This window comes from Phyllobates terribilis, unplaced genomic scaffold (assembly GCF_046119375.1).
Source record: "Phyllobates terribilis strain yellow unplaced genomic scaffold, ASM4611937v1 Scaffold_1__5_contigs__length_1240528914, whole genome shotgun sequence".
NCBI lineage: Eukaryota > Metazoa > Chordata > Amphibia > Anura > Dendrobatidae > Phyllobates > Phyllobates terribilis.
The window spans coordinates 17,157,451-17,184,589 of record NW_027362761.1 but is presented as its reverse complement, the minus strand read 5'-3'; the positions used below and the strand labels follow the sequence as shown (position 1 = coordinate 17,184,589).

The window sequence follows — 27,139 nt, the reverse complement described above, 5'->3', positions numbered from 1 at the left end:
GTATTCGGTCACTATGTGGTGGTAATATGTGGCCTGGTCATGGTGTGGCGGTATTTGTTCCTTGTATGTGGTATTATATGGTCACTATGTGGTGGTAATATGTAGTCTGGTCATGGTGTGACAGTATTTGTTCCTTGTATGTGGTATTATTTGGTCACTATGTGATGATAATATGTGGTCCGGCCATGGTGTGACGGTAATTGTCCCGTGAATGTGGTATTATTGGTCATTTTAAAAAATGTATGTGACACATTCCCTTAAATGAAAAATATATATATACCTAAAAAGAGTATTGGATATTTTAAGAAATGTTTAATAGGTTAGAGTAGAGTAGGTCCCTGCCAAAACAGTCTACCTTGTCGTGGTGGCGGCTTAAAAAATCTTTCGGCCAAATCAAAAGCTGATGGCTATGTAAGTGATATGGTGTTCAATGGGAACTTTTAATGTGTTATTCGCGAGGATGTGGTGCAGAAGTGGAGTTTTTCCCAAGAGTGGGGGGTGGGACTGTGGAAGGTTCGAGCGGTGAAAGCAGAGCTGGGGTGGAGCCTGGGCAGAGTCTAAAGGGGGCCCGAAAATTTTGCCAAATGGGGCCCTGAAATTCCTGGTGGCAGCCCTGATGTCCATAGTTACATAGTTTATATGATTTAAAAAAAGACAAAAGTCCATCAAGCTCAACTGAGGGATGGGAAAGGATAAGGGAACGGGCACATGCACAACCACAATGCATGATCCAATCCGCCCTCAAAAAGTTAATCTTTACCTCCTGGTTCTATTTGGTGAATATTCAGAAAAGAACTTTACACATTTACATAAGCATTAATGTTATTTTCTCCTCAAAAAGCAGCCAAACCTTTTTTGGAACCATCAATGGTTCCCACTGTAATCAGTGTGGTAGACTATTCTACAGATTATTCGATTTTATGGTAAAGAAGGCCTGTCTCCTCAGGGGATTGAATGTTTCTTTCTCCATACGAAGGGAGTGCACCCTTGTCTTTTTAGGAGGTTTTGCATAAAACAGCTTTTCACCATATTTTTTATATGGACTATTTATATACTTGTATAAGTCAATCATATCTCCCTTTAAATGTCTCTTCTCAAGACTAAACAAATTCAATTATTTTAATCTTACCTTATAACTAAGATCTTCCATACTCCTTATCAATTTTGTAACTCTTCTTTCTAACTTTTCTAACTGCAGGGCATCCTGTCTATTGGCTGGTGCTTAGCACTAAAATGCATTTTCCAGGTGGTTTTCACTAATGCTTCGTTAAGGGGTAGTATTACATCACTGTTCCATGACTTTGTGCCCTGTGTAATACATGTCAATAGCTCGATGGCCTTAGATAGTGCTCATTGACATTGCATGCTCTTATTTATCTTGTGATCTACAAGTACACCCAGATCCTTTGGTACAAGCAACTCTCCTAGTTCAACTTCCCCTAGACAGGCGTGTCAAGCTCATTTTGACCGAGGACCACATCCACATTATGGTTGCCATCAAAGGGCTGTTTGTAATTGTAAGGGTTCATACAGATATTCGTGCAACACAGTACAAGCAGGGACTGCAATGCAAAGACAGCAATGCATGGACTGCTGGGGTGATAAAAGAGCTCTTCCTGGGTAATAGGGCTATAAGAAAGCTGTCCCTGGGTAGTAGGGCTAAGAGAGCTGTCTCTGGTTAGTAGTGCTCAGAGGACTGTCCCTGGGTAGTAGGGCTCAGAGAACTGTCCCTGGGTAGTAGCACTTAGAGAGCTGTCCCTGGGTAGTAGGGCTAAAAAGCTGTTCCTAGGTAGTAGGGCTAAGGGAGCTGTCCCTGGGTAGTAGGGCTCGGGGAGCTGTTACTAGGTAGTAGGACTAAGAGATTAGTCCAGTGTGGTCACTGAGTCATAGGGATAATAGCACTGCCCCTGAGTGGTAGGGCTAAGAGAGTTATGCCAGGCCTCAGATTCCAAGATGGACTGCTCCCTATGCTAAATACCGGCTGTGTCTGCTCTGATTAAAAGATGGAGCCACACAAAAGTGCTGGCTGACTGTATTCACTTTTTGTGCTGGCTGACTGCGTTCACCTTTTGTGCTGGCTGACTGCCTTCATGGCATTCACTGTTTGTGCTGGCTGACTTCGAAAACTGCGTTCACCATTTGTCACTGAATTTACCATTTGTGCTCGCTGACAGAGATCACTGCGTTTACCGCTTGTGCTGGCTGATTGCGATCACTGCATTTACCATTTGTGCAGGCTGAGTGCAATCATTTCGTTCACCGCTTGCGCAGGCTGACTGCAATCATTTTGTTCACGGTTTGTGCTGGCTGACTGCGATCACTGCATTTTACCATTTGTGCTGGCTGACTGCGATCACTGCATTTTACCATTTGTGCTGGCTGACTGCGATCACTGCATTTTACCATTTGTGTTGGCTGACTGCGATCACTGCATTTTGCCATTTGTGCTGGCTGACTGCGATCACTGCATTTTACTGCTTGTGCTGGCTGACTGCGATCACTGCATTCACGGTTTGTGCTGGCTGACTGCAATCATTTTGTTCAACGTTTGTGCTGGCTGACTGCGATAACTGCATTTACCATTTGTGCAGGCTGACTGCGATCACTGCATTTTACCATTTGTGCTGGCTGACTGCGATCACTGCATTTTACTGCTTGTGCTGGCTGACTGCGATCACTGCATTCACGGTTTGTGCTGGCTGACTGCAATCATTTTGTTCACCGTTTGTGCTGGCTGACTGTAATCACTGCATTTACCATTTGTGCTGGCTAACTGCGATCACTGCATTTACCATTTGTGCTGGCTGACTGCGATCACTGCATTTTACCATTTGTGCAGGCTGACTGCAATCATTTTGTTCACGGTTTGTGCTGGCTAACTGTGATCACTGCATTTTACCATTTGTGCTGGCTCACTGCGATCACTGCATTTTACCATTTGTGCTGGCTGACTGCGATCACTGCATTTTACCATTTGTGCTGGCTGACTGCGATCACTGCATTTTACCATTTGTGCTGGCTGACTGCGATCACTGCATTCACGGTTTGTGCTGGCTGACTGCAATCATTCTGTTCAATGTTTGTGCTGGCTGACTGCAATAACTGCATTTACCATTTGTGCAGGTTGACTGCGATCACTGCATTTTACCATTTGTGCTGGCTGACTGCGATCACTGCATTCACGATTTGTGCTGGCTGACTGCAATCAGTTTGTTCACCGTTTGTGCTGGCTGACTGTAATCACTGCATTTACCATTTGTGCTGGCTGACTGCGATCACTGCATTTACCATTTGTGCTGGCTGACTGCGATCACTGCATTTTACCATTTGTGCTGGCTGACTGCAATCACTGCATTTTACCATTTGTGCTGGCTGACTGCGATGACTGCATTTTACCATTTGTGCTGGCTGACTGCAATCACTGCATTTTACCATTTGTGCTGGCTGACTGTAATCACTGCATTTTACCATTTGTGCTGGCTGACTGTAATCTCTGCATTTACCATTTGTGCTGGCTGACTGCGATCACTGCATTTTACCATTTGTGCAGGATGCCTGCGATCACTGCATTCACCGTCTATGCAGGCTGACTGAGATAACTGCGTTCACCATTTGTACAGGCTGACTGTGTTCACAGCGTGCACTGTTCACCCACAAAGATGGCACCTGCTCCATGTGCTGCCATCACCCCCTCTATTGGCTGCATCTGCTGTGACTGTATCTGCTGAGATTCAAAGATTGCATCATCCCCTTGTGCCGGCTCCGCCCTGTCTGCTAAGCACTGGCTGTGTGGATGTAGCAAGCAGCCATTACTTAGTAGAGGGGGTGGCGCCAGCAAAGGGGGCAGCTACCATCTTAGATTTTAAGCTCCGTCGCACGCTTGAACACTGCTCTGACTGGCTCTCTCCTTTTCCTGTACGGAGAGAGCCAGTCAGAGCACTGTTGAAGTGTCTCCTGACCATGCGGGCCACATAGAATGACATGGCAGGCCGGATTCGGCCCCGTGGGCCTTGAGTTTGACACCTATGTCCTACAACATATGCCTGCATATTATTAGTACTCTTTACATTTATCTACAGATGAGAAAAGTCACAGATACAGTACAGACCAAAAGTTTGGACACACCTTCTCATTTAAAGATTTTTCTGTATTTTCATGACTATGAAAATTGTACATTCACACTGAAGGCATCAAAACTATGAATTAACACATGTGGAATTATATACTTAACAAAAAAGTGTGAAACAACTGAAAATATGTCTTATATTCTAGGTTCTAAATCTTTAAATGAGAAGGTATGTCCAAACTTTTGGTCTGTACTGGATATAATTGAGACCTCAGACTGTATCTGCTTTAAACAATCCATTTCACTTTATGATTTTACACTTTAATGCAAGTTCACCCTTTTTGTTGCTTTTTAATGCCAAATATTATATATACAATACCATCTAATATATGGTACTTCTGTTTGTAAAATATCAGTCATTATTTGATTAAACCTTAAGATGGCGTTCACACATTGCAACCGCAATTTTCAAAAACCGCAGCAAGAATACTGTGCCCGTGTGAATGCAGCCTAATCCATGCATCCAATAATTGAAATTGATGGTGTATGTCCATTTGTCCACTTTGAAAACTCCTTTGTCTTGGCAGATATTAGAGGATTAGCTGTTCTGAGGAACAATTTAGAAAATGCTCATTCATCCTACAATAATGCTAATGGGACAATAAAGCATTACAAACAAGCCAATAAACTCAATGGGCACCTAAACTATGTAATGAACACATTGAATTGGTTCTCCACAGAGTAGCCCTCTGTTTTGGCCATTAAATCGAGTTCCTGACCAGGGGAACATCTTTCTAATATGGCAGATGGGAAGGCTCAATGCCCTTTCATCATCGCCGATGCCCTTTGATGCCTGCAAGATATTTTTACAAATATCAAAGACTTACCTTCACTTCCGAACAGAGAACAGGTGTGAACAGGTGCAAACTAAGAGTAGCCATCTCCATATATAACTAAAAAAGTTGCATCCTGTAACATAGCATGCAAACATGAAATATATGAAATTGGAATTGCATTATTGCTCTAAAAAAAGAGGAAAAAACAAAGATACTTAGCGCAAAAATTGGCCAATTCATGTATGCCCAGCAGCCAGGACAAGGCAATCCTCTTTGCTGGAAACCTAAACTAATTTGATTACTCTCCTGGGCTTATAGTTTACATTTATATGGGTAGGTAGGATCCTGCTGTGATTAAAACCGCCATAGGCTGATGGGTGGAGTGCACGGTCAGAGACCCTATTTATAAAAAAAAATCAAAGACTGACCGTCATATCCAAACAGAGAACAGGTGTAAACATGTGCATACTAAGAGTAGCCATCTCCATATATAACTAACATTTAATAATATATATAACTAACATTTAACTAATATTTGTTAAAATAAGATTTGTTAACTAAGATTTGTAAAAATGATTATACCTCAAGTAAGATTAGTCCCAATGCAATATAGCCCAGGAACAAAAGATTTCCCCGACCCCAACTGACAATCTTGTCCAAGCACCCGTCTATATAAATACGTTCCTCTGCATGCCAACTCATGAGGTTTTGCGTCTCATATCCACACATTGTATTAATAACAGTCTGGAAAAAAAAAGAAATGTTAATGACAATTAGTTACAACTAGCAAATGTGCATGAATGGACTTGGGGACTTAAACATATGCAAACAGTGACATTTAGTATCCGCTGTTCCACATTCATCTGTATTATGTTAATGCTAAATAGAGAGAATGCTGTCAATGCAAATTGTGACGAATTTTAAAGACAGCGCCCCTGCCTCTCAACCAGTAGTGTAGCTATCGGGGACGACAGAGGGTGTGGTTGCCCCGTGCCTCGTGCTCAGAGGAGTGCACCTGGAGCTCCCACCAGTATACACTGTATCGGCATATGCAGCGAGCCGATACAGTTAAACTCTGCAGTGGAGCAGGGAGATATGATCCTCCTGCAGTACCGCTCCACGTTCTGTAGACCACAAGTGGATTGAAGCCTGTGGTCTAAAGAAAAGCAGGTAGACGTACAGACTGGACGGGGGGGCAACGTGATGATCCTCAAGATCCATGGTTGGTGAGTATAAGATGTTGTTTTTTTTTATTTCATTTTAATAGTGCTTGTGAGGGGACTACTGGGGGCCACCATACTGTGTGGAGGGACTACTGGGGGCCACCATACAGTGTGGGGGGGCTACTGTGGCCATCCATACAGTGTGGGGGGAACTACTGGGGGCCATCCAGACAGTGTGGGGGGACCACTGGGAGCCATCCATACAGTGTAGGGTAATACTGGGGGCCATTCATACAGTGTGGGGGGGAATACTGAGGGCCATACAGACAATGTGGGGGACTACTGGGGACCATACATACACTGTGGAGGGACTTCTAGAGAAATCCATACAGTGTGAGGGGCTACTGGGGGCCACCCATACAGTGTGAGGGGGACTACTGGGGTCCATCCATACAGTGTCAGGAGACTACTGGAGGCCATCCATACAGTGAGGGGGGACCTCTAGGGGGTCATCCATACAGTGTGGAGGGACTACTGGGAGGTCATCCATACAGTGTTGAGGGAGCTACTGGAGCCATCCATACAGTGTAGGAGGATAACTGTGGCCATTCATACTGTGGGTGGGGATACTGGGGGCCTTCCATACAGTGTGGGGGATACTGGGGTCATCTATACTGTGTGGGGGGAACACTGGAGCCATCCATACAGTGTAGGGGGCCTACTGGAGGCCATCCATACAGTGTGTAAGGATGACTGGGGGCCATCCATACAGTGTGGGGGGCTACTGGGAGCCATCCATACAGTGAGTTGGGAGTACTGAACTATTGGGGGGCATCCATACAGTGTGGGGGGGAATACTGGGGCCATCCATACAGTGTGAAGGGAATACTGGGGCCACCCATACAGTGTAGAAGGACGACTGGGGGAGATCCATACTGTGTGGGGGACTGCTATTTCACTAAAAAATCACTGTGTGCGTGCGTGCATAAGTGTGTAGAACAACACTAAAAAGAATACATTTTACAACCATGTTAATTTTTTTCTTTCTTTTCGGAATTTCTCCAAAATATCCCCAATTACTAAACACATGTCCCCTTCAGAAATTACCTGGCCCTTTTCCTTCATGCAGCAGGAATATGGCACACCACATCTCTCTAAACTTGGATTAGCATCTCTGCAGTGAAAGTAAATGTTTGTAGACCAGTCTTTGTAGCTATTAACTCCACAGCATTCAAACTTGGGTAAATTAGGCAAAAATAACATAAAGATCAGTCAGACAACCATATGCAAAAAAAGTAAATGACAATTTTACATGTTCCCCTCCTATGGAAGACAAATATTATAGGCAGGAATATTTTACTGCAGTAAATTTGCCATATTTATTAACAAACTAGGCTAATACTGAAAAAAATAAATAAAAAATACATCATATTTTTTATGGCATCAATTACATGCCGTCTACCCATCAAGGGCTTCAGCAGATAAGATAAGGTGTACAGCACAGGAAAGTAAACGTTGGAAAGGTGGGCTCTACCAATCGAGTACAGGTTATTTTATATTTTCATGGTATTTTCTCCCTTAGCACAAATATTTCCAATCTTGCAAAACCTCTTTAAAGGGCTTGATCACTAATGTATTACCTCTACCATCATTAGTAAAGCAGATTTGTAATTGTCTTTTATTACAATACATTCGTCTAAGGCCTCATTCAGACATCTTTTTCTTGTATGTGAATAAATCTTAACGATCTCTATCACTGTACTGAATCAGATTTTCATCAGTATATGGTCAGCTTTTAACATCAGTGCTTTATCAATTTTTTCATATTCATCCCCCATCCCCCCGAAAATTAAAGAGAAGGCAGGTCGTTAAAAAAGCAGAGTAATCTGTCATTTAAAGACTGAAGGCAGGCAGAGCGGCCGGGGAATCACAGACAGGGAAGAGAAGACCCAGTGTACAGTCCAGCCCCTGTGCACCGAAACCTATTTAACAGAAAACTTCAAAGGCTCTGTCTTGGCCCCCGTGTTGTTCAACATTTTTATGAATGATCTATATAGGGAAACTGAAGGTAAATTAATCAAATTTGCAGACTATGCAAAGCTAGGAGGGATAGCTAACACTAGAGAAGACAGGAAAATTATTTAAAGGGATGTAGATAAACTTGAATAATGGGCAGCACCAGCGACTAATAGAATGGTTTTTAACAGGGAGAAATGCGAAAAACAAAAATAACATCTACAGAATGGGAGGAAAAGGACTAAGCAACAGCATATGTGAAAAAGACTGGGGTATACTAATAGATAACAGACTGCACATGAGTCAACAGTGTGATACAGCATCAAAAAAGGCAAACACAGTTCTGGGATGTATTAAGAGAAGCATAGAGTCTAGATCACTTGAAGTAATTGTCCCCCTCTACTACTCCTTGGTCAGACCCCATCTGGAATACTGTGTCCAGTTCTGGGCATCACATTTTAAAAAAGACATCGAAAAACTGAAGCAAGTTCAAAGAAGAGCTACCAGGATGGTGAGCAGATGCAAACTATGTCCTACAAGGAACGGTTAAAGGATCTGGGAATGTTTAGCTTGCAAAAAAGAAGGCTAAGAGAAGACTTAATAGCTGTCACAGTGTAGAGGGATCATCCTTATTCTCATTTGCACATGGAAACACGAGAAACAATGGCATGAAACTGAATGGGAGAAGATACAGATTAGATATTACCAAAAACTTTTTGGCAGTGAGGGTGATCAATGAGTGGAACAGGCTGCCACGAGAGGTGGTGAGCTCTCCTTCAATGGAAGTCTTCAAACAGAGGCTGGACAGATATCTGTCTGAGATGGTTTAGTAAATTCTGCATTGAGCAGGAGGTTGGACATGATGACCCTGGAGGTCCCTTCCAACGCTAACATTCTATAATTCTATGTTTCTATGTAATCAGTCTTACACAGTGCCATTACAGCCATGTGTTTACTATACATTACAAAATCGCTTTGACAAATGTAACCAGTATTACAGCACCAGGAAAAAATATAAAACGATCCAGCAGGAACTGCTAAAAAGTTAGTAAAACTTAGCTTTTATTTAGCCTTTAAAACATAATACTCCACCATATGTTGGCATTATTGCACAATAAGAGTTACGACCTACGCGTTTCGACGTTAGTCTTAATCATGGTCTGGACACTAACACCCCACGAATCAGCTAATACCTGCTCAACAGATACTGCAGTTGATCTCCCATGCAAGTGCCGAATGTCGAACAACCCACCGATATTTTATGTATAGGTTATCAATATGTTAGTCCCAAGAAACCCTTTTAATAATGGTAGCTAAAGTGTCCAGAGTCCAGATATTCTTGCAGTTAGGAATAGAAGTAAGCAGACGTCAGAAACAAGCCAAGAAGCCATGACCAGTAGTAATTAGACTGTGATTACTGCAGCCAAGGTGAATTTGTTCCCTATAAGACGAGGTGAGTGGCTGCGGCCAGAAACCGTTAGTGGCACTTTATGCCTTTAAGAATAAAATGATCAAGTAGTTCCACTCCAAATGCCCAATCCTTATTACGCTCGACATCTGCCAATGGAAAGAGTCAGTAGGCCCGCATAGATATTAGATGGTTAGTCACTACCATTGAAATCAGCTGGCTTGGTCAATATACATTGTGTACTGCCAGTTTAAGGCATAAAGCACAATATTCTTGCAAGGATGAAGCATGAATGAGAAGTGAGAAAAGCTACTACCTGGACATAAGAGTATTTGGGTTTGAATCATAATATGAAACATATAAAGTTAACGAATGTCCTAATAGTTGTTAGTATCAGGATTAGTTAATAATAACTTAGTGGCCCACATTTACTAAAACAGGCTAATACTAGGCATCCTGTACAGGTACAGTGGCTTGCGAAAGTATTCACCCCCTTGGCGTTTTTTTTTTACTTGCAATCCCTGCATGTTTTGTGGCTGTGTAACAGCTGTGAAACATGCGGGCACGGGGAAGCGAACATTTTACTCGAGCACCCGCGATCCTGGGTACGTACCCGAGCAGCCGATGCAAACTTGAGTAATGAGCATGCTCGCTCACCACTATTCAGCATTAAATAGTCTAAGTTGGTGAAGTGAGAAAAATACAGGGCATAAATTAAATTTATGGGATCAAATAACTATAACTATTGGCTTGTGCATATGTATTCACCCCTATTGCTATGAAGCTCCTAAAAATTTCTGGTGCAAGCAGTTACCTTAAGTCACATGCTTAGTAAAAGGAAGTCCACTTGTGTGGAATCTAAGTGTTACATGGTCTGTCAGTATATATACATCTTTTCTGAAAGGCCACAGAGGCTGTAACACCATTAAGCAAGAGGCACCACTAACAAAACAACACCATGAAGACCAAGGGAATCTCCAAACAAGTCAGGGGCAAAGTTGTTGAGAAGTACAAGTCAGGGTTTGGTTTTAAAAAGATATCCCAATCTATGATGATCCCCCAGAGCAGCATCAAATCCATTATCATCAAATGGAAAGAACATGGTACCACAACAAACCTGCCAAGAGAGGACCACCCACCAAAACTCTCAGCCTGGGCAAGGAGGGCATTAATTAGACAGCACAGACACCAAAGGTAACCCTAAAGGAGCTGCAGAGTTCCCAAACAGAGATTGGAGTATCTGTCCATATGAACACAACAAGACGTACACTCCATAGAGGTTGCCTTTATGGAAGAGTTGGCAGAAAAAAGGCGTTATTTACACGCAAAAATTGTAAGTCTTGTTTTGAGTTTGCCAAAAAGACATTGTGGGAGACTTCCCAAATGTATGGAGGAAGGTGCTGTGGTAAGATGAGACCAGAATTGAAGTTTTTTGCCACCAAGGTAAATGCTATGTCTGGTGCCAAACCAACACAACTCATCACCCCAAGAACACCATCCCCACAGTGAAACATGGTGGTGGCAGCATCATGCTGTGGGAATGTTTTTTGGTAGCAGGGACAGGGAAAATAGCCCAAGTCAAGGGGGAGATGGATGGTGCAAAATACAGGGATATTCTTGAGCAAAATCAGTTTCAGTCTGTCAGCGATTTGAGACTGGGAATGAGGTTCACCTTCCAACAAGACAATGACCAAAAGGATACAGCTAAATCAACACTCGAGTGGTTTAAGGGAAAACGTGTAAATGTTCTGGAGTGGCCTTGTCAAAGCTCAGACTTTAATCCAATTGAGAATCTGTGGTCAGACTTGAAAATTGCTGTTCACGAGAGTAAACCATCTAACTTGAAGGAGCTGGCACATTTTTGTCTTGAGGAATTGGCAAAAATCCCAGTGGCATGATATGGAAAGCTCATAGAGACTTATCCAAAGCACTTTAGGGGGATGAATAGTTATGCATACTGAAGTTTTCAGTTATTTTGTCCTATTTTTTGTTTGCTTCACAATAAAAAGAAAGCCAAATGTTCACAGTTGTAGGCATGTTCTTTACATAAACTGATGCAAACCCTCAAAAAAAAAACAGTGAAATTCCAGGTTGTGAGGAAGCAAAACATCGAAAATGCCAAAGGGTGAGAAGAGTGGGGTAGGGAGGTGAATACTTTCGCAAGCCACTGTAGTAGCTTATGCAGCGGAACAGAAAATATACACCACAAATTGAAGTGTTTTTCAGCAGTGTGGCTTGAACATGTGATGCAAATCAAAACATTTTAAGAATTTACACCAAAATGTACCAGAAATTGCATTATAAATGTAGGTTTTTATGTAGCGCTGGTGTCCCTCCACACTTCTCCCCTCCCCAGGCTGGGACGCCGACTTACTCACTGCTGCGGCCCGTATCCCGCACTTCCTGCTGCTGCCTGAGGTCTGCGCACTGCTCACAGATCCCTGGGCACTGTTCTTAGGGGGCTCGGGCTCCCTCCTTCTTAAAGGTAAAGCGCACGCCGTCCTAAAGTGTCCCCAGCCAATGGCGGGGAGACACTTATTATTTAAAGCACCTCCACCTGATGGGATGTGCCTGAGCAACGTGTTTAGTCAGCACTCAGCATGCTTGAGAGTTGTCAGGTCCCCAGTACCCGCCAGTCAGTTTACCTGTCGTGTACCTGTCTGTCCGTACTTGCGTTGTGCTCTTCTATTTCAGTCGTGCTCACCAGCACCTGCCTGCCTGCACATCAGCCGTGCCCGCCAGTACCTGTCTGTCTGTATATCAGCCGTGTCTGCCAGCACCTGCCTGCCTATCAGTCGTGCCCGCCAGCATCTGCCTGCCTGTATATCAGCCATGCCCGCCAGCACATGTCTGTCTGCACATCAGTCGTTCCCGCCAGCACCTGTCTGCCTGCATATCAGCCGTGCCCACTAGCACCTGTCTGCCTGCACATCAGCCATGTCTGCCAGCACCTGCCGTTCCAGTCTGTATACCAGCCATTCCTTCCTGCACTAGCCTTGCCAATCTCTATACCAGCCGTACCTACCTGCATTTCCCATGCCAGTCAGTATACCAGCCGTACCTGCATGCACCTGCCGTGCCAGTTGGTATACCAGCTATACCTGCCAGCACATGCCGTGCCAGTCTGTACAGTGGGGTACGGAAAGTATTCAGACCCTTTAAATTTTTCACTCTTTGTTTCATTGCAGTCATTTGGTAAATTCTAAAAAGTTCATTCTTTTTCTCATTAAAGTACACTCTGCACCCCATCTTGACTGAAAAAAACAGAAATGTAAAATTTTTTGCAAATTTATTAAAAAAGAAAAACTGAAATATCACATGGTCATAAGTATTCAGACCCTTTGCTCAGTATTGAGGAGAAGCACCCTTTTGAGCTAGTACAGCCATGAGTCTTCTTGGGAATGAAGCAACAAGTTTTTCACACCTAGATTTGGGGATCCTCTGCCATTCTTCCTTGCAGATCCTCTCCAGTTCCGTCAGGTTGGATGGTGAACGTTGGTGGACAGCCATTTTCAGGTCTCTCCAGAGATGCTCAATTGGGTTTAGGTCAGGGCTCTGGCTGGGCCAGTCAAGAATGGTCACAGAGTTGTTCTGAAGCCACTCCTTTGTTATGTTAGCTGTGTACTTCAGGTCATTGTCTTGTTGGAAGGTGAACCTTCAACCAAGTCTGAGGTCCAGAGCACTCTGGAAGAGGTTTTCATCCAGGATATCTCTGTACTTGTCCGCATTCATGTTTCCTTCAATTGCAACCAGTCGTTCGGTCCCTGCAGCTGAAAAACACCCCCATAGCATGATGCTGCCACCACCATGTTTCACTGTTGGGATTGTATTGGGCAGGTGATGAGCAGTGCCTGGTTTTCTCCACACATACCGCTTAGAATTATCACCAAAAAGTTCTATCTTTGTCTTATCAGACCAAAGAATCTTATTTCTCATAGTCTGGGAGTCCTTCATGTGTTTTTGACCAAACTCTACGCAGGCTTTCATATGTCTTGCACTGAGGAGAGGCTTCCGTCGGGCCACTCTGCCATAAAGGCCCGACTGGTGGAGGGCTGAAGTGATAGTTGACTTTATGGAACTTTCTCCCATCTCCCTACTGCATCTCTGGAGCTCAGCCACTGTGATTTTGGGGTTCTTCTTTACCTTTCTCACCAATGCTCTCTCCCACGATTGCTCAGTTTGGCTGGATGGCCAGGTCTAGGAAGACTTCTGGTGGTCCCAAACTTCTTCCATTTAAGGATTATGGAGGCTACTGTGCTCTTAGGAACCTTGAGTACTGCAGAAATTATTTTGTAACCTTGACCAGATCTGTGCCTTGCTACAATTCTGTCTCTGAGCTCCTTGGGCAGTTCCTTTGAACTCATGATTCTAATTTGGTCTGACATGCACTGTGAGCTGTGAGGTCTTATATAGACAGGTGTGTACCTTTCCAAATCAAGTCCTATCAGTTTAATTAAACACAGCTGGACTCCAATGAAGGAGTAGAACCATCTCAAGGAGGATCATAAGGAAATGGACAGCATGTGACGTAAATATGAGTGTCTGAGCAAAGGGTCTGAATACTTATGACCATGTGATATTTCAGTTTTTCTTTTTGTAATAAATTTGCAAAAATTTCTACATTTCTGTTTTTTTTTTCAGTCAAGATGGGGTGCAGAGTGTACATTAATGAGAAAAAAAATTAACTTTTTAGAATTTACCAAATGGCTGAAAAGAAACAAAGAGTGAAAAATGTAAAGGGGTCTGAATACTTTCCGTACCCACTGTATATAAGCCGTACCCGCCTGCACCTGCCTTGTCTTCCAGTATACCTGCCTGTACTGGCCAAGTCTACTCCTTTCTGGCCGTTCCAGCTTCCTGCCCCTTTGGAGGCCAGCTGTCATGTGTCCAAGGTCTGTCCTGGAGTAGCACCTGGTGTCCATCTGGAGCCAAGTCTAACCCCACCATCAGGGGCTCTAGCGAAAAGTCAGGTGTTTGCCTAGTCACGCCCCTCCAGGCTCTCCTCAGATCATGGCACAGTAGTTCCACCACTCCCGTTACATTTTATTTTATGGATACACTTTTAAAAATTAGTATAACTTTTTAAATAACAAGATCAATGATACCTTTTTCTGTATGTAATCAATGAAGTTTTGCAAATCTAGATCTTCTCGGTAATAAATAATAGCCCTTAACATTACAGAAGAGGCCTTATCCAAAACCTGTAAAGAAAAGAAAGAGTGAGAAATCCTCCTCCTGTGAACCTAACATTAGGGATGGGCGAGCCCGAATGGTAAAGTTCGGGGTCTGTACCGAACACCTAGTGTCCGTGCATGGACTCCGAACACGGATTTCTTCCTGAAGTCCATGTTACTGTTTGGGTTCGACAGCCCGAACATCCCGTGTTTCCCACGCTGTTATCTGTATGACAGCACAAGAAACACTGGCTCTGATAGGCGGTAAGTTCGTTACCACCGGTCAGAGCGCTGCGTTTCCCACGCTATCATACTGATGACAGCGTGTGAGCCAGCAGCTGTGACCGGTGGTAAAAAGGTTACCACTGGTAACAGGCGTCCGCTAATGAGAGTACTCTCATCAGCGTATACCTTGTCTTGTTGATAGCAGCGAGAGCAGGCGAGGCTGATGAGAGTGTTCATAAGCCAGCGCCTGTGCAATAAATACATTTAAAAAATTACGTACAGTTCCCTCTATACTAGCTAACTAGCGCAAATAAAGCTGACAGCTGTGGGCTGTAGTCCCCAGCTGTCAGTTTTATTTTGGCTGGTTATCAAAAATAGAGGTCCCAACCTTTTTTTTTTTATTATTTAAATATCTTAAAAAAACAGCTTGGGGTCTCCCCCATTTTTGACAACCAGCCAAGCTAAGTATTCTCAGACTGGGAAGGGGCCGTGGATATTGGCACTCCCCGACCTAAAAATAGCAGCCCGCAGCCGCCCCAGAAAAGGCGCATGTATTAGATGCGCCAATACTGGCGCTTTGCCTGACTCTTCCCACTTGTCCTGGTGCGGTGGCAAGTGGGGTAATATTTGGAGGGTTGATGTCAGCTTTGTAATGTCAGCTGACATCAAGCCCACAGGTTAGTGATTACAAACCTCGATATCAAATGTAATAAAAACACAGAGTCCTTTATTTGAACGAAACACTTCCCATCCTTTTGCACCTATCTATTAATGTAAAATTAAAAATAATAAAATACCATATTCCTCACCTGTCCGACGATAATACATATGTCCCACAACGTAATCCAACTCTGCTACATCCGGATTTAATGGCTGAGCGGTGGCATGATGCGACCACTCAGCCGTGAATCCAAGAGACACTGAGCTGAGCGTAAGAGCGCAGCTTCAGTGATCTGTGGTGAAGTCATTATGGTTACTGCAGGTCACAAGCTACGGTTCCCACGGGCAGCTCAGTGTGAGCAGGCTGATGAACTGTGGTGACCTCATTGAGATTACCGCTAGCACCGTGACAAATTTTTCACAGTGCTAGCGGTGATCTCATTGAGGTCACCACAGTTCATTGGCCCACTTACACTGAGCAGCCCGTGGAACCGCAGCCTGTGACCTGCGGAAACCTCAATGACGTTACCGCAGATCACTGAAGTTGCATTCTCAGCAGCTCAGTGTCTCTTGGATTCACAGCTGAGCGGTCGCAACATGCCACCACTCAGCCATGAAATCCGGATGAAGCAGAGCTGGACTCATCGTGGGACAAATGGACTGTCGTCAGACAGGTGAGGAATATGGTGTTTTATTATTTTTAATTTTACAGTAATAAATGGGAAAAAGACGATGGGGAGTGTTTCTTTCAAATAAAGCACTTTACTCTGTGTGTTTTTATAACATTTGACTTTGGGGTTAGTATTGGGGGCGTTTTATAGACGTCCCTCCATTACTCCATTACTAACCCCTGGATTTGATGTCAGCTGACATTACAAAGCTGACATCAACGCCACAAATATTACCCCACTTGCCACTGCACCAGGGTAAGTGGGAAGAGCAGAGGCTAAAAAATAATAAAACACCATATTCCTCACCTTTCCACCGATAATCCATTAATGGCCATGTCCCACGACAATCCAGATGTTTTGAAGAGCAGTCACATCAGTGATGCGACCACTCTCTACGCCAGCCGGCTCACACTGAGAAGAGCGTGAGAAGTGCTGCCTGCCTGTGACTGACGGTGATGTCATTAAGGTTACCGCTGGCCACACACAGCGGGTCTCACACTCTGCTCAGTGTGTTCCGGCTGGCATGGAGAGCGGTCGCATCACTGATGTGACTGCTCTCCAAACCATCTGGATCATCATGGGACATGGCCATTAATGGATTATTGATGGAAAGGTGAGGAATATGGTCTTTTAGTATTTTTTATTTTACAGTAATAAATGGATAAAAGAGAGTGGGAAGTTTTATTTCAAATAAAGGACTATATTCTGGCTGTGTCTTCATTACAATATGACTATGTGATTAGTAATGGGGGGGCATCTTATAGACGTCTCTCCATTACTAACCTGTGGGTTTGATGTCAGCTGACATCAACCCCACAAATTTTACCCCACTTGCCACCGCATCAGGGCAAGTGGGAAGAGCCAGGCAAAGTGCCAGAAATGGCGGATCTAATAGATGTGCCTTTTCTGAGGCGAGTGCGGGCTGCTATTTTTAGGCGAACTTATCGCCGATCAGAGCCGATGTTTGTCGCACTGTCACAGAGATCACAGCGTGGGAAACACTGGATGTTGGGGCCCCCCGTTCATTTTAATGGGGTCCGGGTTCAGGTTCGAGTTTGGGTACTGTTCTGGTACCCGAACCAAACTTTTTTTAAATATTCGGCCGAACCAGCCGGACCCAAACATCCATGGATTAGGCCATCACTAGCTAACAATAATTTGTAATATCACTGGGGTTCAACAGGGTATTAGATTATTACAATACTTAGTATTTTCTTTATGAAAGGGGTCAATTGAGTTTAGAATTTCATAGAGAAGCACTTACCATGCCTGAGAATATAAAGCCTAGAACAGCTGCCACAAGCTGAAGAATCAAGACTACAATGAGCAAGCCAGCAAACTGAAGAAAGAAAAGACACTCATCAATGTCATTATAGCTACATTTGTTTCAATTAAATATAAAAATGGAATGCATCATTCCATTCATACACATAGTTAAACTATATGCTTAAGGCTATGTGCCCACGATGCAGAAATGAAGCAGAAAATTTCTGCAGCATTTCTGCATCTCCCTGGCAGAAAAAACGCATGCAGATTGTGCATGCGTTTTTCCTGCAGAATACATGCGGATCCACATGCGGATTCACATGCGTTTCCGCATGCAGATTGACAAGCGCTTTCCAGGCGATAGCATCACTTGGAAAGTGCTTGACAACTAGGTCACACTGTATAAATCCATGCAAACAGCATGGATTTATACAGTGTGAACCGTAAAAATTAAAACAAATAAAGCTATACTCACCCCCGAGGCCCCGGCGTGGCTGCAGCGCTGCTTCCTGGCTGGTTCCCGGCTGCCGGCATATCGCGAGACAGAGCGGTGAAGGGCCTGCGGTCACATGACTGTGACGTCACCGCAGGTCCTCAAGCGATGCCGGCATTCAGAGAGAAACCTTCGGAAAGGTGAGTGTAAACTTTATTTATTATTTTATTCTTTTTTTACAGGTACAATGGTACCCAGGTCTGGATGAGAGTCTCCTCTCCTCCAGAACTGGGTACCATCCGCACATAGAGACGCATAGAAGCCGCTTGTAAAAATGTACAGTCGCGGTTTCTATGCGTCTCAATGCAAGTCAATGGCGGGAGTTCCGCTGCGCTTCCGCAAAATTAAATGACATGCTGCGGATTTTTGTACGCAGCATAAACGCTGCGGAAAGATCCGCAGCATGTGCATAGAACATGCGGAATCCCCTTGGGGACCATGGGGTGCGGATTACCTAGCGTTTAACAAGCGTTTCCGCAGCATAAACGCTTGAAAAACGCTACGTGGGCACCCAGCCTAAAAGAAGGTATCTACATGATGCAGCCTATACAGTTTTCCTTATAAATGGTCAGAAATCAGTAAATCATAAGTCAGAGAAGGCATCTAACTTTGACAATTATGTTTGTTGTACAATAGAAGTTTTATGTTTTTCAAGGTTGTAATTAGTGTTGAGCGAGTATGTTCAGTTAACCCTTTCGGCAAGTATGCTCGGGCGAGTACTGAGTATCTTCAGCGTGCTCGGTGATATGTTTGAATCACTCCCGTGTGCATGATTTGCGACTGTTTGACAGCTTTAATACATGTGAGGAATGCTTAAGAAACACTCGGTAAGAGACTTCTGAGTAAGAACAACACCAGCCACAAAGGAAGAAGCATCCACCTCCAAAAGTAGTTGTTTATTACTGTCAGGTCGATGCAGCACTGGAGCTGAAGAGAAGGTCTGTTTTAAGGAAGAAAAGACACTTTCAGCCTCCGGAGTCCATACCTTAGGGCTGGCACCCTTACGGGTCAGAGCAGAAATTGGGGTGGTCTGAGAGGAGAAATGTGGAATGAACATGCAGTAGTAATTTGCGAATCCCAGAAACCACTGGATGGCTTTCAGGCCATCAGGACGAGGCCACTTCAGAACAGCAGACACTTTCTCGGCATCCATCCTCAGTCCGGTCTCAGAGATGATGTATCCTAGGAAGAGAAGAGAGGTTTGCTCAAAGACGCACTTCTCAAACTTGGTGTACAAACAGTTCTTCCTCAACCTCAGAAAGGCCTGGCAGACATTCCTCCTGTGTCGTCCAGGTAAACCTAGAGTAGAGAAGATCCCAGAAGATATTGTTTACCTGTTCTTGGAAGACTGCTGGGGCATTGCAGAGCCCAAAGGGCATTACACGATACTCATAATGGCCATCCCAGGTGTTAGAGGCAGTATTCCATTTGTCTCCCTGGCGTATTTGGATTAGGTTATGCGCTCCCCGCAGATCAAGTTTAGTAAAGACTCTGGAAAATGTAAGATGATCAAACAACTCTGAGATGAGAGGCAGAGGATACTTATTCTTGATCGTTATCTGCCTGAGACCCCTATAGTCAATACAGTGATGGAATGAACTGTCCTTTTTAACAAAGTAGTATTTTGCTCCAGCCAGGGATGATGACTTCTGGATAAATCCCCTGGCAAGGTTTTGTTTGATATATTCGGACATGGTTCGGGTCTCTGTCTGGGACAGAGGGCAGATACAGCCTGGAGGAGGAGAAGAAACAGGAAGAAAGTCTATAGGGCAGTTGCACGGCCTGTGTGGTGGTAGTGTCTCTGCCTCCTTCTTATCAAAGACTTCCGTGTAGGTCCAATACGCAGGGGGCAGGCCTGGCAAGTTTGATGGAGTAGCTGGAGGTCGAGCTGGACAAATGGTAAAAAGACATTTCTTGAGACAGATCTGACTCCAACACAGTACTTCTTCTGATTTCCAATCCAGTACTGGCTTGTGTGCCCGTAGCCAAGGCAGGTCCAGGAGCAGGGAATGGGACAGTCCTGGTAGCAAATAAAAGTGCATCATCTCCGAGTGCAACATTCCTACCCGAAGTTCTACCGGCTCAGAAACGAATAGAACAGCTTCGGATAGTGGTCTCCCATCCACGGATGATACCACCAAAGGACTCTGTAGACGTCGGATGGGAATCAGGTATTGATCCATCATGGCCTGTTGAATGAAATTTCCTGCGGAGCCAGAGTCCAGAGAGGCCAATTCAATGAAACGGTTGTTTCCACAGGAAACGGACACTGACAGAGTCAGCAGAGGAGAGAAGTAGTTCTCACCCAGGGTAGTGACTCGTCCAGGGGGATATGGGGGACTCGGTACCCGGGCCTTTACCTTCTTGGGATGTCACGGCGGTCGGCTCCCAGGCCCGTACCCTGGGGTCACTCTTTAAAAGGGGTTTGTTACTCGAAGGGATGAATAACAGTTTTGTCTCGTGACGCCACCTGTGGTTCCCGGTAATGGGTACCGGCGCTGCTGCAGACCTCTGGAGCGGATGTTAGGGCAGCTGGGTTGGTGCGGCTCTCCACAGGCAGAGCACAGCTCCAGGGCAGTGTAGGTGCAGATGGTGATGCTGGGCGTTGTAGTGCAGGAGCGATAACGTGGTAGAAATAACTGACAGAAACAGTGGGGTGGAGTCATCCGAGTTTACTCACAGTTATTTAGGTTCTTCAGGTGGCACCATACAGGTGACCGTCTCCTACGTCGCGCTGCGTTTACCCGGCAGGGGGTCAGCACTCCCTCAAGTATCTCAAGAGCACTTAACGGGACCCCTCTCTGTATGTTCCTTTCTTACTCACAGTTATTTAGGTTCTTCAGGAGGCACCATACAGGTGACCATCTCCCACGTCGTGCTGCGTTTACCCGGCAGGGGCTCAGCACTCCCTCAAGTATCTCAAGAGCACTTAACGCAGTGGTTCTCAACTCCAGTCCTCAAGACCCACCAACAGATCATGTTTTCAGGATTTCCTTAGTATTGCACAGGTGATGGAATTATCACCTGTGCAATACTAAGGAAATCCTGAAAACATGATCTGTTGGTGGGTCTTGAGGACTGGAGTTGAGAACTACTGACTTAACGGGACCCCTCTCTGTATGTTCCTTTCTTAGTCGACTTCCCGCACTAGGTCTTTCCCACCTGCCCTGTGCCCCGCCACACAAAGTCCCAATCAGGTACCTTGAGATCCCTCTGGGCAACTTGGAGATCCCGGACCTTGCTTGGTGACCTTTTCGGTGGCTTAGGTGCGGATGTAGCAACTGCACCTTGAAAGTGCAGAAGCCTCCGGTTTTCTAGCTGAGACCTGAAGTAACTCAGCTAGTCCAGGGACCGGTTCCCTTCTTGCGGCCTGATCCCTCTACCGTCTGGCAGATTCGGGCATACGGGTGCCGTCTTGCACTCACCGTACCCCCTGGGATCCCTTCTGTTGCTGGAGCCTTCCTCCCTTGCTCCCACTCCTCTCTCAGTCTTGGGCATGACAGGCCGAGCCTGCCTCCCGAGCAGAGCTCCTGAAGAGCCTCAGCTCCCTTCGTCCTCACTCTCTCTCTCCCTCTGTACGACTCCCTAAAAAGATGGCTTCCCTATATATGTATCTTCTTCAAGTGCTCCCCTAGTCTGCGTCCTCCACCCACACCCACTACATGGTTCCCCCTCTCTTTGGTTCCCCCCACTCCAGCCAGGGATGGGGCAGCAGAAAGCAGTGCATATTGCCCTTCCAGCCAGTCTGGAGTAGTGTAGTGTTGAGTGCAGGTGTTAGGGTCCCGGGCAGTACTCCATCCTTACCTGAGAGAAGGAGATGCCACACCTCTGGGTGAGGTGCAGTACCTCTGTGGCGACTGAACCCTCAGGGGCGCCACATACCCCCTTGGTAAAACACAGCACGTCCACAGGCTGGAACAGAGTAAAAAAAAACACGGTATATTACAGACATGCAATTTTTAGATGCATCACATATAAGATTATAAACAAACGATTTCTTCCCTTTATGGGAGGCACTTTTTCTTAAACGTTACTGGTTACTTGTATCAAAACATTATAAAACTTTCTTCAAATATATAAACCATTTTTCATATAAGACATTCTTCTTAAAGTTACAGTGAGTCCCATAACCAGGCGTCCATCTCACTGGTGAAGGTGCAACATGAGTTGCATGAGGGACCCGTCTGAAAACCCTCAACGTAGGCCCTGGGCATGGCTACAGGGCATAAGTGATCCAGGTGTTGGACCACGTCTTCGGCCACGCCAAACGGGTTTTTGTTCAGTGGTCTTTTAATATAAAACCAGTAGGGGGAACTTTTATAAGTGCAACTATTTACAATGGACAGTTTTTGGCTGCTCACAGTCCTTAGCCTGCAAGTCTTTATACCCTTACGGGTAACTAAAGGCACACATAAATTTCCAGTTCTCACACATAAACAAATTTTTCTACTGTACCCTTACGGGTAACTATTTTACACAGTTCAGTTCCACTTACTCTTGCTTAGTAGTGGTGTCCCCGCCGGGGGGGGTACTCTTGGTTTTTGCCGACTGACCCAGCCGCGTCATCAGCCTCAAGCTGCAGGGGCATGTCCTCTTCCTCCTCGACCACACGATGTACTTGGAGGGCATACCACCCGCGTTCCCCGTGGTGTCTGATGTAAGTGACACGGGGGATACAGGTTTCGATCGGGATGGCCATGTTCAAGGTGGGGCTCGACATCCCGCCGATTAACAAAGATGTCCCATGCAAATTGTGGATCCCGTATAAAGCCCCATCAGGCTTCCAGGTCGAATTTAAAGATGAGCCCTTCCTCCCGGGGACTGGGCTTGACGGACTCAGCCTGGTGGACTTTAGCCTTTGCGGACTTATTCCGGGACTCCATTAGTTCCCAGCGCACCCGCCGGGTGCGCCGTTCTTTCTAACTGCAGGAGTTCTTTCCTGCAGTATTCCTCCCTCTGGAGAGCCTGGGCCTGGGTCTCCTGTGGGAACCCCATGAGGTCCCCCATCCCCCAGTTGTCCCACCTAAATTCTTCTCCTTTCTGGCAGGCAACCGGGGATGCTGAGGTAGGGGCTAGAGGGGGTCCCTGCTGGTCCTCAAATCTGGCGGACCAGTCATAGGAGGGGGTTCCATACACCCACTCGGGTGCGGGGGCTGGCGGTTCCGGAAGGGGGACGAGCAGCAGGTCCGCGGAGTAGGCGCCCGGGGTTGGAGGTTCCGGGCTCAGAAGCGGCTCTAGGGCGTGCGTGCCCGGGGATGGAGGGTTTTGCAGGAGTTCCAGGAGCAGGTCAGTGCTTTCAGCGCCCGGGACAGGGGTACTTCTTCTACCTGCTCCTGTGCTGCACGCTGCCTCCTGGCGCTCATCAGACTCCGCCGGGGCCGGGACGCTGCTGGCGACACGTAGCGCTTGCTGTCGCCGGGCTGAGATTTTCTCTAGCAGCTACTCCTTCCACCTCGCAACCGCTGCCTACTGGGCCTCCTCCACTTTGCGGCTCAGCTCCTGCACCTCTGCTTGGAGGTACTGGGCATCCTCCGGGGACAGCTTGGATATCTCTCCCTCCAGGGTGAGGGGGGTCTCGTGTCGCTGCAGGCCAGGGGCGGAGGCTCTGTCCTGGCTTCCGTCCATGCTAGCTGCCGGGTGCGGTCTGTCTACACTGGTTAAGACCACACCCTGTCTCCACTGCTTCTCTCCTCCCCCTCTCCCCTTTCGGGGGCGGTTCCATGGCAGCCTGTTGTCGCTCACTCCTAGGGGCGGCCCCCCCACTTTGATAGACACATCTACATACATGGTCACTGTTGCTCAGGGCAGGCCTCGCTTTTGGCGCCACTCTGGGACCCGGCCCACGATGGGAGGTGATTCCTTGTTGTCTTTGAGTACGCACATAATGGCGCCCGTTCTTCTGGGGCGGGCGCTACATTCAGTGAAGAAAAACAGTCTCTAGGCGCACAATACCCGGTGATAACGGGCCTGTTCGAATCCTGTTCATGACGCCAGGAAGAGTTGACTCGCCCAGGGGGATATGGGGGACTCGGTACCCGGACCTTTACCTTCTTGGGATGTCACGGCAGTCGGCTCCCGGGCCCGTACCCTGAGGTCACTCTTTAAAAGGGGTTTGTTACTCGAAGGGATGCATAACAGTTTTGTCTCGTGACGCCACCTGTGGTTCCCGGTAATGGGTACCGGCGCTGCTGCAGACCTCTTGAGCAGATGTTAGGGCAGCTGGGTTGGTGCGGATCTCCACAGGCAGAGCACAGCTCCAGGGCAGTGTAGGTGCAGATGGTGATGCTGGGCGTTGTAGTGCAGGAGCGATAACGTGGTAGAAATAACTGAACAAAAACAGTGGGGTTCAGTCATCCGAGTTTACTCACAGTTATTTAGGTTCTTCAGGTGGCACCATACAGGTGACCATCTCCCACGTCGTGATGCGTTTACCCGGCAGGGGCTCAGCACTCCCTCAAGTATCTCAAGAGCACTTAACGCAGTGGTTCTCAACTCCAGTCCTCAAGACCCACCAACAGATCATGTTTTCAGGATTTCCTTAGTATTGCACAGGTGATGGAATTATCACCTGTGCAATACTAAGGAAATCCTGAAAACATGATTTGTTGGTGGGTCTTGAGGACTGGAGTTGAGAACTACTGACTTAACGGGACCCCTCTCTGGATGTTCCTTTCTTAGTCGACTTCCCGCACTAGGTCTTTCCCACCTGCCCTGTGCCCCGCCACACAAAGTCCCAATCAGGTACCTTGAGATCCCTCTGGGCAACTTGGAGATCCCGGACCTTGCTTGGTGACCTTTTCGGTGGCTTAGGTGCGGATGTAGCAACTGCACCTTGAAAGTGCAGAAGCCTCCGGTTTTCTAGCTGAGACCTGAAGTAACTCAGCTAGTCCAGGGACCGGTTCCCTTCTTGCGGCCTGATCCCTCTACCGCCTGGCAGATTTGGGCATACGGGTGCCGTCTTGCACTCACCGTACCCCCTGGGATCCCTTCTGTTGCTGGATCCTTCCTCCCTTGCTCCCACTCCTCTCTCAGTCTTGGGCATGACAGGCCGAGCCAGCCTCCCGAGCAGAGCTCCTGAAGAGCCTCTGCTCCCTTCATCCTCACTCTCTCTCTCCCTCCGTACGACTCCCTAAAAAGAAAAAGATGGCTTCCCTATATATATGTATCTTCTTCAAGTGCTCCCCTAGTCTGCGTCCTCCACCCACACCCACTACATGGTTCCCCCTCACTTTGGTTCCCCCCACTCCAGCCAGGGACGGGGCAGCAGAAAGCAGCGCATATTGCCCTTCCAGCCGGTCGGGAGTAGTGTAGTGTTGAGTGCAGGTGTTAGAGTCCCGGGCAGTACTCCATCCTTACCTGAGAGAAGGAGATGCCACACCTCTGGGTAAGGTGCAGTACCTCTGTGGCGACTGAACCCTCAGGGGTGCCACAGTAGCCTTTCCTACTGGCCCTAGGCTTTGGAGTTTCCTGGCTTCTTGGGACAAGAGCGAATTACATGTTCGGGACTGCCACAGTAGAGGTACCTCCTCTCAGCACTACAGACCTTCTGACGATGCTTGGCCAGTTTCATCCTGTCGACTTGCAGCATGAATTCAGGGGAGAGTGCCGAAGCTGAGGTCAGCAGCTTGATCGGCCTTTGGAAGACAGGAACTAAGCGCATAGGTCTTCTCTCTTGGATCACCTCCTTGGAACGCTCCTGAAACTTAAGGTCGATCTCGGTTGCCAGGGATACCAGATTATCTAGAGAGGTGGGAACATCTCGACCGGCCAGCTCGTCCTTAATTCTCCCTGACAGGCCCCCTCAGAAGGAGGCTACTAACGCCTCATTATTCTAGGCGAGCTCAATGGACAGGGTGTGAAAACGGACAGCATACTGCCCCACAGTGAGGTTTCCCTGGACCAGTCTGAGGAGGAAGGATGCTGCAAAGGAAACATGGCCTGGCTAATCAAAGACCTTGCATAAGGTTTCTGGGAAAGTCTGGAGGTTGGAGACAAGAGGATCCCCACTCTCCCATAGGGGTTTGAGCCACGCCAGAGCTTCGCCAGTAAGATGGGACATGATAAATGCCAATTTGGCATGATCTGAAGCGAACTGATGTGCCAAGAGTTCAAAGTGCAGCGTGCATTGATTGATGAATCAACGGCATAAAGTAGGATCACCGTCATAACGTGGTGGAGCCAGCAGACGGAGTCCGGAACCAGGAACATAGCTGGTAGACTGGAGTGTCACAGCTGAGGTTGCGGCAGCTTGGACCAGAACAGATGCGGCCGCAGATGTCAGCGTGTCCAAGCAGGTGGTTACTGTCCGCAGATAGGAGAAGATTTTGTCCTGCTGGTCTTTCTGGCAGCAGAATTCCTGGTACAGGTCAGAGATAGAGGGAGATTGAGGAGAAGCGGAGTCCATGGCTTGAGCAAACTGTAACGGGAATAGTGGTGGAACCACTGTGCCGTAGACCGAGGAGAGCATGGAGGGGTGTAACTAGGCAAACACCTGACTCTTCGGTAGAGCCCCTGAATGTGTGTTTAGACTTGGCTTCAGATGGACGTCAGGTGCTACTCCAGGACAGACCTTGGACACATGGCAGCTGGCCCCCAAAGGGGCAGGAAGCTGAAACAGCCAGGAAGGGGTAGACATGGTTAGTAGAGGCAGGCACGGCAAGTATACTGGAAGACAAGGCAGGTGCAGGCAAGTAAGGCTGGTATACAGGCTGGCATGGCAGGTGCTGGCAGGTACAGCTGGTATACAGACTGGTATGGCAGGCACAGCTGGTATACAGACTGGCATGGCAGGTATGACTGGTATACAGGCTGGCATGACAGGTGCAGGCAGATACGGCTGGTATACAGACAGACGCGGCAGGTACAGCTGGTATACAGACTGGTACTGGTAGACAGGATGGGTATACTAGAAAGTACAATTGGAACACAGGCAGGCACGGCAACTACGGGTAAACAGGACAGGTATACTGAGATACGAGCACTGGGGACCTGAGAACTAGCAAGTATGCAGACAACTGATTAAATACATTGCTCAGGCACCTCCCAACAGGTGGAGGTGCCTTAAATAATAAGTGTCTCCCAGCCATTGGCTAGGGACACTTTAAGATGGCGCACGCTGTCTCCTTAAGAGACCGTGAGCGTGTGCACGCCCTAAGCACAGT

General features: G+C 46.7%; 1 protein-coding gene across 2 annotated transcripts in view; it reads right to left on the bottom strand.

Annotated features, from left to right (window-relative positions):
- The window catches only part of LOC141172165 (tetraspanin-33-like), a 47,805-nt gene that overhangs the window by 7,283 nt on the left and 13,383 nt on the right, over nucleotides 1-27,139 (bottom strand). Inside the window, exons 4-7 of one of the 2 annotated variants that reach the window (XM_073656196.1) lie at nucleotides 17,484-17,558; nucleotides 14,595-14,690; nucleotides 7,173-7,301; nucleotides 5,485-5,646 (exon numbers count right to left, since the gene is read on the bottom strand). In XM_073656196.1, the coding sequence (XP_073512297.1) occupies nucleotides 5,485-5,646; nucleotides 7,173-7,301; nucleotides 14,595-14,690; nucleotides 17,484-17,558 (462 nt within the window). The remainder of the gene's footprint in view (nucleotides 1-5,484; nucleotides 5,647-7,172; nucleotides 7,302-14,594; nucleotides 14,691-17,483; nucleotides 17,559-27,139) is intronic. The other variant, XM_073656108.1, reaches the window with a different exon arrangement.